This window comes from Drosophila melanogaster, chromosome 3R (assembly GCF_000001215.4).
Source record: "Drosophila melanogaster chromosome 3R".
NCBI classification, from domain to species: Eukaryota; Metazoa; Arthropoda; class Insecta; order Diptera; family Drosophilidae; genus Drosophila; species Drosophila melanogaster.
This window is the reverse complement of record NT_033777.3, coordinates 4,389,893-4,407,211: the sequence shown is the minus strand read 5'-3', so window position 1 is coordinate 4,407,211 and position 17,319 is coordinate 4,389,893. Positions and strand designations below refer to the sequence as shown.

General features: G+C 42.7%; 6 protein-coding genes, 1 long non-coding RNA gene and 2 other non-coding genes across 17 annotated transcripts, besides 2 other annotated features; 4 read left to right on the top strand and 5 right to left on the bottom strand.

Annotated features, from left to right (window-relative positions):
• Nucleotides 1-29: 29 nt before the first annotated feature.
• lost lies at nt 30-4,136 on the bottom strand. The gene is made up of 6 exons (NM_141209.3): nt 3,932-4,136; nt 2,573-2,743; nt 1,793-2,511; nt 1,664-1,732; nt 1,401-1,611; nt 30-1,345 (listed from the first exon to the last, which is right to left on the bottom strand). Exons 1-6 carry the CDS (start codon nt 4,008-4,010, stop codon nt 957-959), a joined length of 1,638 nt encoding a protein of 545 aa, NP_649466.1. The 5' UTR covers nt 4,011-4,136; the 3' UTR covers nt 30-956.
• Nucleotides 4,137-4,283: 147 nt separating this feature from the next.
• On the top strand, nt 4,284-4,783 carry lncRNA:CR45187 (long non-coding RNA:CR45187). The gene is made up of 2 exons (NR_125061.1): nt 4,284-4,404; nt 4,465-4,783. It is a non-coding gene; the product is annotated as a long non-coding RNA:CR45187 (long non-coding RNA).
• Nucleotides 4,627-4,694: a mobile genetic element.
• Nucleotides 4,718-5,146: a mobile genetic element.
• Nucleotides 5,147-5,184: 38 nt separating this feature from the next.
• CG9853 (uncharacterized protein) lies at nt 5,185-8,831 on the top strand. 3 transcript variants are annotated; one of them, NM_001104210.1, is made up of 4 exons: nt 5,185-5,490; nt 7,022-7,470; nt 7,532-7,766; nt 7,827-8,654. In NM_001104210.1, exons 2-4 carry the CDS (start codon nt 7,319-7,321, stop codon nt 8,457-8,459), a joined length of 1,020 nt encoding a protein of 339 aa, NP_001097680.1. In that variant the 5' UTR covers nt 5,185-5,490; nt 7,022-7,318; the 3' UTR covers nt 8,460-8,654. The 3 variants fall into 3 exon arrangements, with proteins under 3 accessions (NP_001097680.1, NP_001287156.1, NP_649464.1); NM_001300227.1 differs by lacking the exon at nt 5,185-5,490 and having other exon boundaries at nt 7,203-7,470; nt 7,827-8,831; NM_141207.5 differs by lacking the exon at nt 5,185-5,490 and having other exon boundaries at nt 7,203-7,470.
• On the bottom strand, nt 5,195-6,702 carry CG14647 (uncharacterized protein). Its single transcript, NM_141208.5, has 3 exons — nt 6,074-6,702; nt 5,727-5,858; nt 5,195-5,611 (listed from the first exon to the last, which is right to left on the bottom strand). The coding sequence occupies exons 1-3, from the start codon at nt 6,632-6,634 to the stop codon at nt 5,297-5,299; spliced, it is 1,008 nt and encodes a 335-aa protein (NP_649465.6). The 5' UTR covers nt 6,635-6,702; the 3' UTR covers nt 5,195-5,296.
• Nucleotides 8,832-9,336: 505 nt separating the features above from the next.
• On the top strand, nt 9,337-11,233 carry CG9855 (uncharacterized protein). Of its 2 annotated transcripts, none has more exons than NM_001275324.1 (4): nt 9,337-9,504; nt 9,572-10,100; nt 10,156-10,352; nt 10,410-11,233. In NM_001275324.1, exons 2-4 carry the CDS (start codon nt 9,576-9,578, stop codon nt 10,834-10,836), a joined length of 1,149 nt encoding a protein of 382 aa, NP_001262253.1. In that variant the 5' UTR covers nt 9,337-9,504; nt 9,572-9,575; the 3' UTR covers nt 10,837-11,233. The 2 variants fall into 2 exon arrangements, with proteins under 2 accessions (NP_001262253.1, NP_649463.2); NM_141206.5 differs by having other exon boundaries at nt 10,410-11,048.
• On the bottom strand, nt 9,664-11,663 carry asRNA:CR45999 (antisense RNA:CR45999). Of its 2 annotated transcripts, none has more exons than NR_133323.1 (3): nt 11,484-11,663; nt 10,909-11,322; nt 9,664-10,832 (listed from the first exon to the last, which is right to left on the bottom strand). The 2 variants fall into 2 exon arrangements; NR_133324.1 differs by having other exon boundaries at nt 10,097-10,832; nt 10,909-11,094; nt 11,176-11,663.
• Nucleotides 11,664-12,718: 1,055 nt separating this feature from the next.
• Nucleotides 12,719-13,862, bottom strand: asRNA:CR46139 (antisense RNA:CR46139). The gene is made up of 2 exons (NR_133322.1): nt 13,437-13,862; nt 12,719-13,374 (listed from the first exon to the last, which is right to left on the bottom strand).
• On the top strand, nt 12,953-15,501 carry CG34112 (uncharacterized protein). Of its 4 annotated transcripts, none has more exons than NM_001259973.1 (2): nt 12,953-13,384; nt 14,964-15,501. In NM_001259973.1, the coding sequence occupies exons 1-2, from the start codon at nt 13,166-13,168 to the stop codon at nt 15,102-15,104; spliced, it is 360 nt and encodes a 119-aa protein (NP_001246902.1). In that variant the 5' UTR covers nt 12,953-13,165; the 3' UTR covers nt 15,105-15,501. The 4 variants fall into 4 exon arrangements, with proteins under 4 accessions (NP_001246902.1, NP_001246903.1, NP_001246904.1 ...); NM_001259974.1 differs by having other exon boundaries at nt 12,953-13,508; NM_001259975.1 differs by having other exon boundaries at nt 12,953-13,553.
• On the bottom strand, nt 15,101-16,846 carry CG14646 (uncharacterized protein). 2 transcript variants are annotated; one of them, NM_141205.3, is made up of 2 exons: nt 16,154-16,846; nt 15,101-16,101 (listed from the first exon to the last, which is right to left on the bottom strand). In NM_141205.3, the coding sequence occupies exons 1-2, from the start codon at nt 16,784-16,786 to the stop codon at nt 15,505-15,507; spliced, it is 1,230 nt and encodes a 409-aa protein (NP_649462.1). In that variant the 5' UTR covers nt 16,787-16,846; the 3' UTR covers nt 15,101-15,504. The 2 variants fall into 2 exon arrangements, with proteins under 2 accessions (NP_649462.1, NP_001189165.1); NM_001202236.2 differs by having other exon boundaries at nt 15,213-16,101.
• Nucleotides 16,847-17,319: the final 473 nt, after the last annotated feature.

Sequence of the window (17,319 nt, the reverse complement as noted above, 5' to 3'; positions counted from 1 at the left end):
GTCTAAAAGCAAAATAAACGGGTAATTTTCGGTCAAGTTTATTTTTACGATTTTTTTAATTTTTATTTCAAGTTATATTTCATTCATGTTTCATATTTTTTTTTTGTAATGCCTTTTGTGTATAAAAAAAGGGTAAATAATTATGTTCTGCCTTGTATAATTATGTTCTGCATTGTATAATTCTTGCTTTCACACATTTCTTGTTCTTCTGTTAAAAATATTATTAAATTTATTGATGTTTGCGGTGAAAGTTGGAAAAGACTAACCAAATGCAACATGTAAATATTTTGTTAATTCATTTTTTCTTACTCGCGGTATTTCTCATTTATAGGGCATTCCTATTAGTATTACATTTTAGAACATTACTTCAACTTCAACGCACTCAACTTCAAGCCCTATTACTAGCAGCTCAACTGCTTAACAGAGATACAGCAAAACGATCTTATTGCTGAGGTGTGAAATCAAATTAACAAATATTCAGAAGTTCTAATTCAGAATTGTAACAAGTCACAAGAAGTTAGTAAAAGGATTATTTAGAAGAAATGGTGTTCCACTTTGCATTTGTGGAACGAGTATTTCTGCAATCGTTTTAATTTTCTTAGGCAAAAAACAAATGCAATTGTTTAGAAAAAGCGTCAATGATTTGTGTTCTCGTTAGAAAGAGTTGCGTTTGATTTTCTTGTTGGTTAGAATAATGACGGAGAAGAAGAAACTACAAGCTGCAAAACATGATATTCAGTGTATGCACAAGTGTAATTGCCAGCGTGTATTTAGTGAGTGTGTATTTTGAGTGTACTTTGTGTTTGTTCGGAGTTCGCTTTCTATTTGTTTTTTGTTTGGTATTTCCCGATTTTTTCTAAACAAAATGTTACTTTTTTTCGTTGAACTCCAAACATTGCGCTGTCGGCGGAAGTCCGCCGCGACCGTTCATTGGCTGCGCCAAGCGCAAAGTCATACTATACTGTGGTGGTGTCGACAGCTTCGATGCGTGCACCACCCACGTCGCCTCCTGCCACAGTTACGGCCTCCCCTCCGTTTTGCGCGTCTGCTTTTCCATCCTCGCCTGCACCGGCATTGGCACCAGTGGAGCTAGCACTTTTCTTCTCGCCAAATTGGATCAGTTCTACGTTGACGAGAATAGTCTTGGTCTGCACAGGCGTTGCAGTCTCAGCTGACTCTGCTTTCTCACCGCCCTCCCCTGCGGCGGCAGCTGGGGCTGTCTCGCCACCAGTGGTAATGGTGAGCGAGAGATCGTTGAGAGACTTCAACACCTTGTCCATGTCGTCCTGGGTACTGGGAACCCCCTTGCGGTTTCCAAAGTGCAGGAAACACTTTCCGAAGTGTCCTAAAGAGAAGGTATAGTTAGCGTAGAGCTTTTAAACCAAATATAAGTGACATACCCTTCCAAGAAATTGACATCGGAGTGCATTCGCGTTTGCGGAGCTCCGACTTTAAGTCCTTGACGCGAATATCACGAGACAGATTTGTCAACTTAATGCAAAAATCACTGTTCTTGTTCTTCTTTGAACGACGCTCATCAGTGCCAGCCTCTGGTAACTTACGATCATCAGTTTTAGCACCTGCTTCCACACCAGACTGATCGCCCTCAGACTAAAATTACGTTGATTAGGCTGGCTTCGGCTGTCATATTTAAGCTACTTACCTTAGTTGTACGTCTGCGGCGATTGACGAAACGACCTTTGCGCCGCGGAGTGCGTTTCTGAGCAGTCTCCTAAAAATGCAGAGTTAAAAGTTACTCAATAGTGCCGACAGTGTGGTGGATTCGACTTACGCCCTGCGGCTGTTCGTTGTCAGTCTGCGAAGTGGTGCGACCTGGGTTTCCTCGTTGGATGCGCCGGCGCACAGGCCCACGGCGGCGTCTGTTGTTTTGATGTTGCTCCACATCGGTGTCTTCCTCCTTGAGGGATATGGATTTTCCCGCCTTCTCCTCCCTTTCCTTAAGCTGCTGCAGCACGGGCAATATTTTTAGACGGCGCTCGGACAGCAGCTCCCAGTAAACGCCATTGGGGAAAGACAAGCGCTTTGGCACCCTGATTATTTCTGTGGGTGTTGCAATGATATCAACTGGCGTATCGTACTTCTGGAATAGATTCGGGGGCAGTGAGTCCACCACCTGCATGTCGTGCACGATTGTGACAATAATTGTCTTCGGTGTAATGGCTCCCAGTTCAATAAGGAGGCCGATGTCCAGATCAGCGAAACCATTTCCGCGTCCAATGCGGTAACCCTCGCGTGACACTACAACAGAGCCAATAACCACGATGTCCAGCTTCAGACCGCTGTCCAATCCAATTTCCGAGCGAAACTTTTGAATATCTTGAACGCGCAGAGCCTCCTTTTTCTGCTCCTCGGTGGCATCGGCCAGCACATCTACCTTTAGGCACAGTGCAGAAGATTCGCGGGTGCTGGGCAAGTATACGGACTTGTCGGCCAGCAATGCCAGTTCCTTAAACTCATGCAAGACGCGATCGATGTTCACCTTGATGTGCTCTGCAATACGGGAAAGAGTGATAATTGGTGCACTGAAAACGGGGCTGTGGTACTCCCTTACGTGCTTTCTTGAACTCCTCTTCATTGGCAAACAAGGCAGCAGCCTTATCGGCACCCACGAACGAAGGAATTCGGTTAAATATGTTGTTGAATCCAATGCCAACCTTGCCCTCTTGGATCTTTTTCCAGGTCTGCACGCGCAGCGAGCGCTTTGTGGGCTCTATGGGCTGAGCTGTAACGACATGTTTGTTACAATAATATGCTCCAATAACATAAACAGATGACTAAAAGAAACATATTTTAGTTTATTGCAGCGGTGAGCTCATTTGTATTTGTGTTAGTGATAGCTAGCCTTCATTAAATCAAGCCACATTCCATTCCAGAGCTGATCTGTAGGTATGATAACGTGCGGACCCAAGCGATTCCCCAACTTCTCGGACATGTTAGTTTTTGTTAGGGGAGGTTGACTGTAAAAGTGCGAATCAAATGTGCTGAATAGCAACACAGCCGCTGCCCTTATCGTCTGTAATGAACGCGTGTTATCACGCTAGTTGGCGCTGGACTAAAAGTGATACCGCGGCTGATATACCGGTTTCCACGCCCAGTAATCAGATGTGAAAGTGACCCAAACATACACCAGCAAACGCCGGCCCGTATCATTGAAAACAAAAATCTGCATGCAAAATCGGGACGGCAGGGTTGCCACCTGTGCTGGTTAAAGAACACACGTCAACATGCATGTGTGTGCGCTTGTTGAATTGAAACTGAAGTATGAATTGGCCGCTAAAACTATTTCGGCCGTCTTTCTTGGCGGGTTCAATGAGAAATACAAATTAAGAACCCATATCCCGATATTAACGCATGACCAATAAGTTGGCAACGCTTCGACACGCACACACTCGCACGCACACATTTCTGGGCGATGAGCGCATCGACTCGCGAATTTCTCAATTAATATGTATTCGTATGAGCAGTGCCGCGAGCGTGTAGTGGTGTCGGGCAGCGCGGGGCGCAAGCGAGCGGGTGAATTGACACTGCGAGCACAGAATCTCGAAATCGAAATCGGCCAAGAGCACCGAAAATGATTCATTTCACTTTTTGTAATTGTGGGAAGAATGCGCGCAAAGATGACGTAATTAGTGTCAACAACAAGCAACTTCGGCGTTTCGGCAACTCTTATTTACAGCTAGGGTCTCCTAGAAATAAATATGGCGGAATTCGACAATCTTCCGCTTCTACACTGGCACCTAGAAAATGGCTGAATCGGGCACCTGCCCCTCTGGAACATGGGTATTCACTTTGGATGCCCAGCGAGCAAGGCGCGGCGCGGCGCAAAACATTTATGGAATCACCAGCACTCGCGAGAATTACACGCAATTTTCGTCGGCGAGCGGGCGGGGTAGTAGGGCAGGCCACTTACTTGTCGAAGACACCTCCTGCGCGGTGTTTCCGCCGTTCTCCGCGGCGACAGCGGGGGCTGCGTTGCTTTGGTCCTCCATCGAATCGCTCGCCAATTGTGTTTTAGTTCTGCTCACAATTTTTTACCGGCTCAGGCTACGGCTACACAGTTCACAGTTCACAAGCAACGTCTACCGTTCTCCGCTGGCTTCCAACAAACCACGTTTGAAAATTGACGTTTCTCTGGTGACGTAAAAAAACATCGCCGATGCGATACATCGATACATTTCGTATAGAGTTGCTTGCGATGGTTCTAGCTAAAAATATAATAAAAGTTATACATCTGAGCTTATACACGCCACCGACAATATACATTAGATCTACATGCAAGTCCATCATCTTTTTTCGCTTCAATTGTTATATATTATTTTAATAAACATCGAGTACCACCCAGATAGTTCGGTAAAATTGTAAGCTGTGATCACTGCGAATAAGGTATTAAAAACTAAAAATAGATAAATTTTATATTATTTTCTTTATTTATGTTTCTTGTAGATAAAGGAATCGAAGGATAAACTATAATTAACACAGGCTCCTGCCCCGGCTTAGGATTTTCTAAATGTAACTCTTCTGCAAGGTCCCTAAGGAATGTTTTATATAAAAATATAAAAGAATCTTTAGTGATGCGACTAAGACTATGTAATAAACAAAAAAAACAAGATGGAATGCTATAGTCGAAATCCCCGACTATCAGATACCCGTTACTCAGCTAGTGTGAATGCGAACGCGAAATTTCATTAAAAAAAACAAGAGGGAACGCTATAGTCAAGTTCCCCGACTATCAGATACCCGTTACTCAGCCAGTGGGAATGCGTTTTTAGGGCGTTAGAATGGGTGTGGTAAAAAGTTTCTTGGCAAATCGATAGAAAATTTCAAGACTAATTAAATTATGAAACAATATCAACACATTTTTTAAAAGTGTGGGCGTCACAGTTTTGTGCGGTTTGTGGGCATTAGAATGGGCATGGCAGCATGGGTCAACAAACGTGAGCCGCGTCTCTAAAATCTGTATGCTTAATCCCAACCTCTAGATTTTATAGTTCCTGAGATCACGACGTTTATACGGACAGACGGATAGACTCGGCTATTGATCCGGATTATATATAATATATATCCCTTATATAGTCGGAAACGCTGCTATCTGCCTGTTACATACTTTTCTAGTACGAATCTAGTATACTTTTTTACTCTACGAGTAAGGAATAAGAATAATACACACGACTTTAGAAATTCAATCCTAATACTGTTTATTTTATAACCTACTATTAAACTTTTAAGTATGTACAGTCAATAACAGTAATATTAGTGATAGGTGCCAACCAAGATATCATCGTATGGCCTGTGACATGTGCAATGGGGTCACCATTAGGGTAAGCTCCGCGTCCTTTAAATTTGCCCCACGCAAATTTGCCTCCTGCAAGTCGCTGCCAGAAAGATTGCATTTTTCCAAGTCGGCACCTGCTAACACCGCAGCTCGCAAATTACAGTTCTTCATATTGGCGTTCTTCAAATTTGCCACACGTAAGTTAACACCGGCCATGTTGCTGCTTTCCAAACATGCTCCTTTGAGGTTAACACCCTCTAGATTAGTTCGAACTCCTGTTGGGTCTTCAAAATTACACCCACGCAAGTTTGCACCTTCCTGAAAGATTAGGCAGATTAGTTTTCTTAGCTAATTGGATGGCGTAAATCTGTTACAACTAGTTTCACAAATGATGTGATTATTTAATAGCGTTTTCTGTTAAACCTGTGCTTACCATATTGGCGCAAAGTCCCCGCACTGACACTAGTTGGGCACATTCCAAGTTTGCGTACTGAAGATCCGCCCGTTCAAGACAGCAGTAGTTAAGATTGGTGTGGGACAAATTGCAGTGAGACATGTTGGCATACTGTGAAGGAAAAGGGATAGTCTTTAGTATAATTATTGTCTTCAACTTGATAGATCTCCACCAATAATTTTCCATTTTTTTCCGGACGAAAATATCTCCTTTACTGCGTAGCAAACTACAATAATATTAAAATGCAGTCGTGTTACGGCGTTGGAAAGACTTAAAATGTTGTATTACACAATGTATGCATTGAAATGAAATTCGTTTGCGCACACCTTGAAGTTAATGTTGCGAAAATCTAGCTTTCGTAGATCGGCCCCAGACAGATTAACGCCTTGAAAGCGCAGCTCCGTTATCACGGAGGTCTGAATGATGGCCTTGATGACGTCGTTGCGCGTCAATGGTCTGTCCCCCAGCGGCGTCTCCTGCTGTCCCAGGCGTTCCTCCAAATGGGTGACAAGCGAAAAGATTCCGAAGAACCGCGCCTCCTCCAAAACACCCAACACACTGATGTTCGAATCGCATACGAATTGTCCGTGGCGGAGGTAGTTGATGATCGGCTCGAAATATCGAGGACTTCGATCAATCAGGTATGCTCCCTGCTCGTCACGCTCGCTGGGCTTCATGCTGCCATTTTGCAGGAACATCCTAGCAAGCATTGAATCCGGTTCTCTGCCCACCAGAGTGTCGATGGTAGTGGCGTAGATTTGTCCACCCACGTTCAGTTTGACCCAACGATTGGGAGCGAATCCGCTAGCGGCGACGAAATCGCCGGCTGCCGGTGCGGCGTCGTCTTTTCTGGCTCCGGAACCACTCTCCTTCAGATCACTATTCATTTGATTGGGAAGTTTAAAAAATTTCCACAATGCCTGGCAATTCTCAGCTGCTTTATCTTCCCGTTCTTCCCCCGTCATTCCATTAAAGTCGTCGATTAGGGCTGTTCACACGAGGCCGCAACAGCAGCAGCGTTACATTTAATAGTTGTGTGAATTATGAGATATTGGTGAATTTAGCTAATAATTTAAATTAATAATTTAACGAAGAGAAGAAATAGCTCAAATAAACAATTATCAGAAAACTGGATATGTCTTATCTTATTACTGTCCATTAGCTACAAAACATATTATTATTTGAAATTTAATATTCATATAACGATGATTTAATATTCATATAAGATGGTATAAAATAACAAGCGAATTGAATTATGAAGAACCAATTTTCAGATGTGAAAATAAAAATATTTGTGGACATTGGACATTGCAAGCAGAAAACTATTAAAACCATAAAAGGTGTTTTACGAATGCATTTTAAATTACCAATTGATTGGTTAGAAGTGTAAACCCTCAATTTTTGTTTTGACATTGGGCGCCTGTGCAAAGAGTGTTATAGTTGGCAATCGACACCGATAGTTTGTCATCGGGAAGCTGGTATATGTAAATACAAAATAAATTATAAAAATTGGCTTCCACATAATTGAGAAGGTCGCTGAAAGCGTACGAATAAACCCCGCAAATAACCAAATGTCTGCCGCCGAGACAGGTCCAATAGCCAGCGGCAGTGCGGTGTCCACTGGACAGCGCGGTGTCAGCCGAGTACTTGCCAAGTTGTCCCAGTCTCTGGCAGGAGGAGAATTCTATGAAGCGCACATGATGTATAGGACGCTGTATTTTCGGTAGACTATTTGTATAATCCGTGCAAGGAAATGCAATCCAATAAGAAATTCGATTCCTTAGGTATACGGCGCAGAAACGCTATCAGGACTGCCTGGAACTGCTCTTTGATGGAGCACAGCAGCTTATTGCCAAGGAACAGGAAAGCAGCGCCGCGGACCTATGTCTCCTTCTGGTGGACACGTTAGAGAAGCGAGGACCACAGGCGGAAGATACCGACAACTTCCTGTGGGTTCCACGCCTAGGGGCTTTGATCCGCGGCCTTAACTCCGCGACTGTAGAGCGCGAAACCCTTATTGTGAGTCTTTGACATTATTAAACGCGACTTATACCGGCAATGAAATTTTTTTTCCTTTAGCAACGGACCATTAAGTGGAGCACGGCCTTGCATGGCCAGTATGGCCACCCAGTGCTCCATAAGTTAATTGCGCACGTGTTTTGGACCGAGGGCAACATTGAGTCGGCTCGTCACCACTATCTACTCTGCCAGGATGGCAGCCTATGTGGGCGAGTGCTAATTGAAATCAGCCAGAGCAGGGGCTTCCAGGGCGAGATGGACTTGTTTCTGGTACAAGCTGTGCTGCAGCAGCTATCCCTTAAGGATCGGAAAACTGCAGAGGACACGTTCACTGAGTACACACGCTACCACGCCAAGCTGCTTAAGCATGAGTTCCCCTATAAGGAACCGCTGGTCAACTTCTTGTACTTCCTATTCCGTCTTATTGACGCGAAGCGTGTGGCTGGGTTTCGGGCCTTACGCAAGCTTTACGATCCATCCCTAAAGCGCGACACGTCTTTTCTAAAGTACGTAGCCAAGATTGGGGTGCTGTATTTCGACGAGCATCCGGAGGCTGCTCATTCTGGCCCGCCCGGGTTGGGCGGAATGTTTGGTGACATATTCAATCGCCTTATGGCGGGCTTTGAGGAAGATGATGCGGACGATCATGACACGACCCTGAGGCGGCAAAACGAGAATAACGAACTGGAATAGCATGTATGCATTAATGAAGCATACCGAAGAGGGATCCTTTGTTGCTGGTCTTTTTGGTTGCTCAAAGTCAATGAAGTTCTTTGCCACAAAATCATCGGGCTATTTTGTTATAACTTTAAATTGCTGTATGCTAAATAATTTTAAATAAGCGTATGGTCTTGATTATGCAAATTATAAAAAAATAGTTATTCAAACAAAAATCACTATGACAAGTTCTCAAAAATCTTGTTTTGGGAATATCTTTTGAACTGGTAATTGGATTTTTGTGCTTTTGTAGTGCTTGCCTCCTACGCACAATATCCGGGTGCGCTTCGTCACAACGTGAAAATACATCGCGATACATCCCATAGTCGACATTTCGAGGATGCAATTAAAATGGGAAAAAATTGTAAAGAAAAATTAATTAATTGAAATATTTGAAAAGTTTTATAATTTTATAACATTTGTATTTCCAAAAATAAATAACCAGCATCGAAAGTCGACATTGAATATGCGGGATCAACCCGGCTTGTAACATAAAAGCAGAATCCCTTATTTAGGTGTAGTATAATTTGTTCTCATTTCCCTCCGTTTTTGTGTTATTCTGTATTGGCGGAAGAATTCAGAAAAGTTGTTTTTCCAAATTTAAATTATGTATATTTTAAGTCAGTAGTGGACTAGGTAGTAGAATTCGAATACGTGTGAATATTTCGTAAGTAGGTCAATCGTTTTTAAAAATTATACAATGTATCTAACTTGTCCTTCTGGAATCGACGGCTTAAAAATAATACGACGAAATCCCAAAAAAATATTTATGTTGCGATATAAGTGTGACCAGCACAAGGGTAAGTTAGCGTCGACCTGGAAAATACAATCTGAGATCTGGTCCGTCCGAAAAATCATTGAAAGTGCCCTGGTAGAATAAATCAGATTGGGTTTATTTAGTTAGTTTTATTTTCGTTGAACCACCCAAAATAAGAGTAAAGTTGAGAAACGCTCAGAATTAAAGCCACAACCTTTAACCGAAAAGGCCAATCACCGCACAACAAAGCCGAGTGAGAGCAAAGTAAGCAGGACCTTAAGGTTGGGCCTCTGTGCATCGATAAACATAGGACATTGTGTTATACTTTCAGCGAAATGGCCGACAAAGCTGCAGCGCCCTCTGTGGACTGTGCGGCGCCATCTGTGGACTGTGCGACGCCTGCAATACCAGCCGTGGAGGATCACACCACGCTGACCGTTCCACCTGCTTCAGCGAACAAAGCCACGGACGCTTCCACTTCCACTGCCGTCCAAGTGGCCGTCGATGGGGGGGAGCCGGAACGCTGCTGCTGGATCTGCTTCGCCACCGATGAGGACAACCGTCTGGCGGCGTGGGTGAAGCCCTGTCAGTGCCGCGGCACCACCAAGTGGGTGCACCAGAGCTGCCTCTACCGCTGGATCGATGAAAAAACCCAGAAGGGTAACGCTCTACGCACTGTATCGTGTCCGCAGTGCCAAACGGAGTACATCATAGTGTTCCCGCAGATGGGCAAGCTTGGAGGTGCTTTAGAGGCAATAGATAACCTCATCAAGCGCCTGAGCCCCTTCCTGGCGGCTGGTTTCTTCGTGGGCTCCCTCTACTGGACAGCAGTAACTTACGGAGCAGTCACATTTTTACAGGTACAACCTATCATTTTTAATCAGTTGTCATGCTAAGAGAATTAATTGTCTGTAGATTGTCGGACATGAGCACGGCATGTCCATAATGGAGTCTGGAGATCCGCTCGTTCTCCTTATTGGGTTGCCGGCTATTCCAGTGGGGCTTGTGCTTGGTCGATTGATTCGCTGGGAGGATGCATTGTTGCGTCTTATTCGAAACCGCGGGACGGTGGTGCGGAAGTTTCCTTTTGTAAGCCTTATTTATCCGAACCTGTAAGTGCATCAACAATGTCAGGGTTAGCAGACTTTTATTACTTTACATTTAAGCAGCAGCCAGGAAGAGGAACAGCAAAGCATCAGCAATCCGGCCACACCGGCTCTCTCTGACCCTGTCTCAGCCACGAGGGTCTTCTGCGGCGCTCTCTTGCTGCCCACCATATCGTCGATCGTGGGACGTATTCTCTTTGACACGGTTGATAACACATTGCATCGTACTCTGCTTGGAGGTCTGACCTTTATAACGGTCAAGGGAATTCTGAAAATTTATTTGAAGCAGAAACAGTACGGCCGCCGCAAGAAGCGCCGAATTGTGGACTACACTGAGGAAAATATTCGGAACTTCATGCACCGCAACAATAACTCGGCAGCAGCGGCGCGGCAGGAAAGGCTGCCCGAGCAGAGGCCAGTGCCACCAGCGGAGCGAAGGGACGCTGTAATCACACGTCAACGCGGCGATAGTGGTGGTAGCGTTGTCTAGAAGTAATTGGATTCAACTGTAGGGCCACTTATTTTCTACGAGTTATGGTTTGTTTTAAGTTAATTGTTTTACCTCTTGCACTTTCAAGACGCTCACATCACCACCTAATTTAGGTGGACAAAAATTTTTAATTGTCTGCAGATAACAAAGCTAAATTTATTGTTAAAGTACACTGTTTAATGGCCGGAAAATAAATGTACATTAAAACGCTGACGCTGACTAGCCCTGGAAAATAATTTGTGAAAAATCCGCCATGTCCTTGCGTAGATATAACATTGATATAGAAGATAAAGGATTTATATATGTATATGCTTCCACACCTTTGAATTTATACGTTACCTTTTTTATAAATTAAAAAGTTGCCTCTGTAAATAAATAATACCCTCGGCTGTGGGTGAAGTTTAACTATTTAGTATATTGTACAGAAAAGCTGTAGTGATCATTCATTGCTATCCAAATTGGTGGTGTCAGTTTTGATTGCAGGTGCTAGTTACGAAGGTGGAACAAATGAATGTGTTAATGCGTTTACTAAATCCCTTAGGCCCTCGCCGCTGCTGAGTCACTAAGATTCTTGACAATGAATCCGCACAGTAACCGCCCGGCTGACAAAGCTTGTTTTTACATACGTAGAAGATGTGATTTCTTACATCTGGTCAAGTTTGTCTGAATCATATACAACACATGTACCCTTCCTTTAACTTGGCTGCGAAGTTCGAACGATCGAGCGAATCAATATGGGAAAAAGCGTTCAGTTTGGCTTATGCGTTTAGTAGCTAAAGCGAAGACAATATATACTGTTAAAGAACTGTCCGAAGTGAACGCTCCAAAAAGCGATATAATCATTTATAATTGTTAGCAAGTTTTTGTTTGTTTTGTCTATTTGCGCTTATCACCGGGAGCACAAGTAAGATACGTGTGTGCATTTGGTAGATACGCTGAAGTGCGATGAGTGATCACGATTCCGCGACAAAGACTGTCAGATACCCTTCCATGTATTTACCAATTGAATGCATTTGTGAATTAACCAATACGGATATGTTCCGAAATTCCATTTTGACAACCAAGCGAAAAAGTTTGAATAAGCCGTCGAGATTTATATGACAAATGTCTTACTCTTTAGCCAGTTGAAGATCTTGCTCAGGGTGTAGAAAAGGCTTACTAGAAAACTTTGTCATAAGCCAATACATATCGCTTACTTTTGTCATACACATACAAAAATATAATACCGGTGACCTGAGATGCCGGTTTAGCTTTAGACTATGACTTTATAAAGCTCATTACAACCAGATGGTATTCCGATATTTTTGTTTACCAACTTACCTCTTATTAGCTAAAAGGTATAACATTTTTAAAAACTGTAAAATTGGCTGTTCCTGCTTTTTTTTATTTTTATGTATGTTCTATTCTGTTAAGAATATTTTTTCTTTCTTAAATGTGGGAAATCAAAGAAAAACCTTTACTGACGGGGTCCAAATAAAGTGGCAATCACACTCTCAATATACAAAACACCTGTTTTCAGGACTTTTATAAATACACTTTATAAAATGCATTTACCCACCGCCAGGTAAATATTTACTTGTCCACTACAAAATTTGGTATTAAAGAATGCCGAAAAGTAAATTTTATGTAGTGCATCTTTAAAGTCAAATGCACAAATTATTATTCGGCACAAAAGTTACAATTTTATTTGTATATTATCCGTTTGGATTGGACAACCACTGCATATTTTCTATACCTCGTGTACATATTAGTAGTTAGTGAATTTACGTTTCAAAATAGAAAAAAATGTATATTATAAAAAATATTCTGTTAGCCTGAAAATCGCATAAAGACAAATCATTGCATCGGTGAATGCTTACATATATCAATAGGTGGATTCGTTCAGCACTGTTGGCACAATTCAAATTCACATATATTGTGTGTGTGTACGTGTGTGTTGCGGTTGTGTGGCCTGGCTCACCTGTTTAGGCCTTCAGGAGCAAACTCACATGCTCTGGAGCTGCGGTGGAAAGAGTTTCTGGTGACTGCTCTCTTCGACTTCATTACTCCATCGGGTGGTTGTCATTTGGCTTTTTTGAAGGCAGAAGCGGCAGTCGCAGAGCACAAGCTCCACGGGAACCACGCGCGACGGCATTGGATTCGGACCAACTTTGGCCGACACGAACGCACCAAAACAAAAGACATCCGAACCGGTGGAAGTGCGAGTTCGACTGTAGCCCAGTGTTCGGTCCTATCAGCTGGAGTGTCAATATCGGAACCACCGATCGCAAAAAAAAAAAAAAAAGAATCCGAACTAATTTGATTTGCAGTTGGTCCTCTTCCGGGCACCATGAGCAAAGCCAAGTCAACCGCCCACGAGCCGACGATCCACTACCTGGACAGCGTGCTGAGCGATGAGGAGAAGCGGTGCGCCTATGGCCACCAGTGGCGCAACTTCTCCATCTCCCGATCCGGACGCTTTCGTTCGAAGAACAAGAAGCGGGATGCGGTCGACGGAAAGTTCTTTGACGGAGGATCTGGATCAGGATCTCTGCAGGACTTCGAGAAGGTGTGCCCTTTTGCGCATTTCATTATTGTACCTATAAACCATAACAACTCACCTTATAGAGCCCATATCTAACAATCACTTAGTGAGCAGCCCGTTTTGCCAATGGCGTTCGTGATTTGCGGGTGTGAGTTGTGTATCTGCGATTGACAATCTGCACCGCTTCCAGTTCGTTAGTATTGGTCGCAACAAAGTTAGGAATACTGTGTTAAGTTGGATTTCTAAGTGGTTCATCGGAAATGCTCGTATAACCTTCGGAAGCGGCCATTCTGGGGCAAGGAACAATCTCGGGACCTTGAAGTCATTTGCTGATGGAGAAGCGATTCGATCTGAGATACGAAAGCGATTTTGTAGATCGATCCTGTAGTGATAAAACCTGTATAGGTCCAAGCTTGAAGATGTCGAGCTTAAATCATATTGATTTTTTTACGCACGAATTATGTTCCCAAACTTTTTGCAGAGTTAACATGACATTTTAACCAATAATCTAGTATTTTTGTACTTTACCCCTGGGTGTGAAAATTTGCAAAGATTTATATGTAAAGAAAAAGTAAGTGACGATAAGATTAGATTGTTAAGGAAATTTGTTTTTTTCGACTTAAAATAATTTACGGAAATCCAGATTTTCACATCAAAAACACTTAGCGGAATGTTACAGCACTGCTATGTTAACTGTGTATAGGAAAAAATAACATCAGAAGTATCGAATTCCTAATGTTTAAAAAATATTAACGGTTTAGGAAAAAAGCGGTGTAATAGCATAAAATTTATTTTCGGGGTGTCAGTCCAGTTTGAGTCAATCATTTGTTTGGATATAGGAAACTTTAGGTCTACTACTTTCGGAAATCCACGGAAAGCACAGCGGTCTATGCCAACAACAATTCCAATACACCTTTGTCTAAAACTCAAATGTGGAGTTTTGGAATGCATTGGGGGCGAATTTGGAGTACTAAAGTATAGGATTTTATTTTACATCACCTTTGGTTCACGTCCTTCAACATTGATTTCCATTTTTAAATTGGCAAGTGAAATAACAAAAATATATATTACAAATACTCGCAGATCCGAATGGAATACCAAATTAGTTTAAAAGTATGTTACAGGTAGAAGGAAAAGTTTCCGACCCAATAAAGCTGAGTCGATATGGCCATGTCCCTATCCCTATGGGTGTCTAGTCATCAGGGGAAATACAAATGCTTGAAAGTTGAGTGTGCATATGTACTGACCAAAACAGTCATGCCGGCACTTTAATAAATATTTTTTGTCTTGCCATTTTTTACTCAAACACATCTCAAATCGTAAAATGTCCATAATATTTAGAAATGTTATTTATTTTACCTTATTTATTCCAAAGCGATGCAATTTTACTTTGGTGTTTTATAAGAAGGTATACAAATATTTACCTTCAATGGGTTTGAAAATGCGCTATTAAAATATATCTTATTCTTCGTTAAGAAATCAAATGCCACATTTTTCCGCCAATATTAAAATATTAAAATTTGAAATGAAAGCTACTATAAAGCTTGAAATAGAAACACAACAGTTTCTTGTAAAAGACTAACTAATGACTATTTTATTTAAGGTCTCAAATTGCACTTCGAAAAGCACAATATCCAAGTGCCTCGACCCTGCGACAGGACCGATGACGCCTGCAGCTAATCAGACAAGAAGCCAACGTGACCAGGTTGAGAGCTATAAAAGTGTTTACGAAACGAATTTATAGATCTTTAATATGTATTTCCATTACTTATCATGCACATGTATATAAATTAGCATGACGCCTTTTTTATCAGATTGAGAGGACAAAGAAAATAAAACGCATTTAGATAGTGGACTTATTGCACTACAGGTTTCCTATGCAGAGCATATTAAGGCATATTTCTCATATGAACACTCTTTCTGTCTATGCTTAGATCAATTGTACTTAAGTAAAATAAAAATATTAGGATTGCTTAGATTGTTAAAGTATTAAAAAGTGATAAGTGCACTAATTACTATGCATATTTATAAGTTTATAGCTATATAATTGTACGTCTTACTGTATTGAAAATGATTACACTTAAATAAGACCAATAAAGAACCAGGTTCGATTTAAGAGTCCTTTAATCTCTAACAGTCATAAATCACGTGGTGTCATTAGTATCTTCTTCGGTGCCTTGACTCTGAGTACTGTTAGTTGCATCGACTGTGGTTGTGATGTAGCTGACATCAAGCACACAAAACTTGGCTCGGCACATTGGGCATGTGCACTTCTGCTCCAGCCACACCTCACGATCCACGTCACTTTGGCGAGCGGCAAACCAGCGCGCTAGGCACTCTACACACCACATGGGCCGGCAGTAGCAGTTTGAGCAGCACGCCCCGTTCGCCAAGGGAGCGCCATTGCGATCAAAGTCGGCACACTGCTTGTGGATCTTGGTGTTTGGTTCGTTTAGCATGCAGGCAAAACACTTTTCCGTAGTAGCATCATCTGGAAAAATGGGATTTTGGGCGACTTGCGCCTTGAAGACGTCCACAAAACGGTCTATAACATTGCGGTGTAACTGAATGTTGGAGGGAATTGCGATTGGTCGTCGGACTCGGTTCTCTAGATTCCTAAACTCCAGGGCATTAATTCGTATGTGGAAGTCGCTCACACCCTGCCTCATTGGCCGTACAATAATGCTTATCATCTGCAAGGTGTCGTTTTGGTCTTGATGCGATATGTTGTAAGTTTCTGCCTGCGGACAAAATATTAGGGTCGCACATACAAAGGAATCGTGTACCACTGACCTTAGCTACGCTAAGCGACGTGTTGCTCTGATGGGCGAAGTGAACATTGTACATGGTGGTTTTTATTATCCAGTTCTGCGTGGCAATCACCGAGCTAATGGAATTTAGCTTCTTCTTGTATATTTCCGGTTGCCGGAACTCTATACCAATTTCGCTAGCCACGGCACTGTAGCTGCCCGGCGTGATGGAGTACTTGGAGAGCGCCTTGCTGATCGGGTGCCGACGCCAGTTTTCCTGGTGCCAGTTGAAGATCAGAGCGGGCATCGCCAGAACGGCCAACACACTGAACCGCTGGGCGGTTTTCCACGTAAGCGTTTTAAACGCTACCGCTTCCTGGGGCATGGGGAAATCCGGGTCCAGGTCGAAGTCCTCCAAGGGCTCCTGCGTGGCGAAGACGGAGAACTTGAGCCTATGAATAAGAAAGTAGGAGAAGGGCAGACAGGAGTGCACGAAGAGATTCAGCGAAGTACGGCGCTGGTGGTAGCCTACAAAGTCCAGGTACTCTTCTCCCAGGAACCGAGCGAACAACTGTTCAATGGTGAATCCCAGGCGTTGGAACTCCTCTGGCGGGTAGATGATCACCATGCACAACAGAATATAAAACAGATTGAATAGCAGCTCCGACTCGTCCATGTTGCGAATAATTTCGGATTTTGTTTGGCTCAGTGGTTTCGTCGAACACTAGAGGTGTCCAACAAATTCCCGATTATTGTTCTTAAGATATCGATATTATGAATGGTACGCGATAGCACGGGACCAATATCGTACCGCGCCCGCCATAGCAAATGAGAATTTAAATAAAAACAAGGTGCGAGACATTTTTAATTGTCAGCAGTTTGAAGATCGACTATTCTGCGTGCCACGGGCACGGGGCATTAGAGCAAATGTGGAGTAATACTGTTTGCTGTTTCGAACAACAAAAATAAAACAATTAAAATCAAAAATTTGCAGTTATACGGAAAAGGCAATGGACATGTCATCCGAGGAGAAAGGTAAGTGTACATTTTGGAACGGACAACAGTGTATTAATTTAGTAACTAAACGAAACTAACCTGTGCACATAAATAAAATAGTACAAAAATTACATACAAAATGCATTCGTTCATTTGAAAAACCTAAAGTTTTTTCACCGAGAAAAAACAGTCGCCTTAAACTCTTGAACTTAC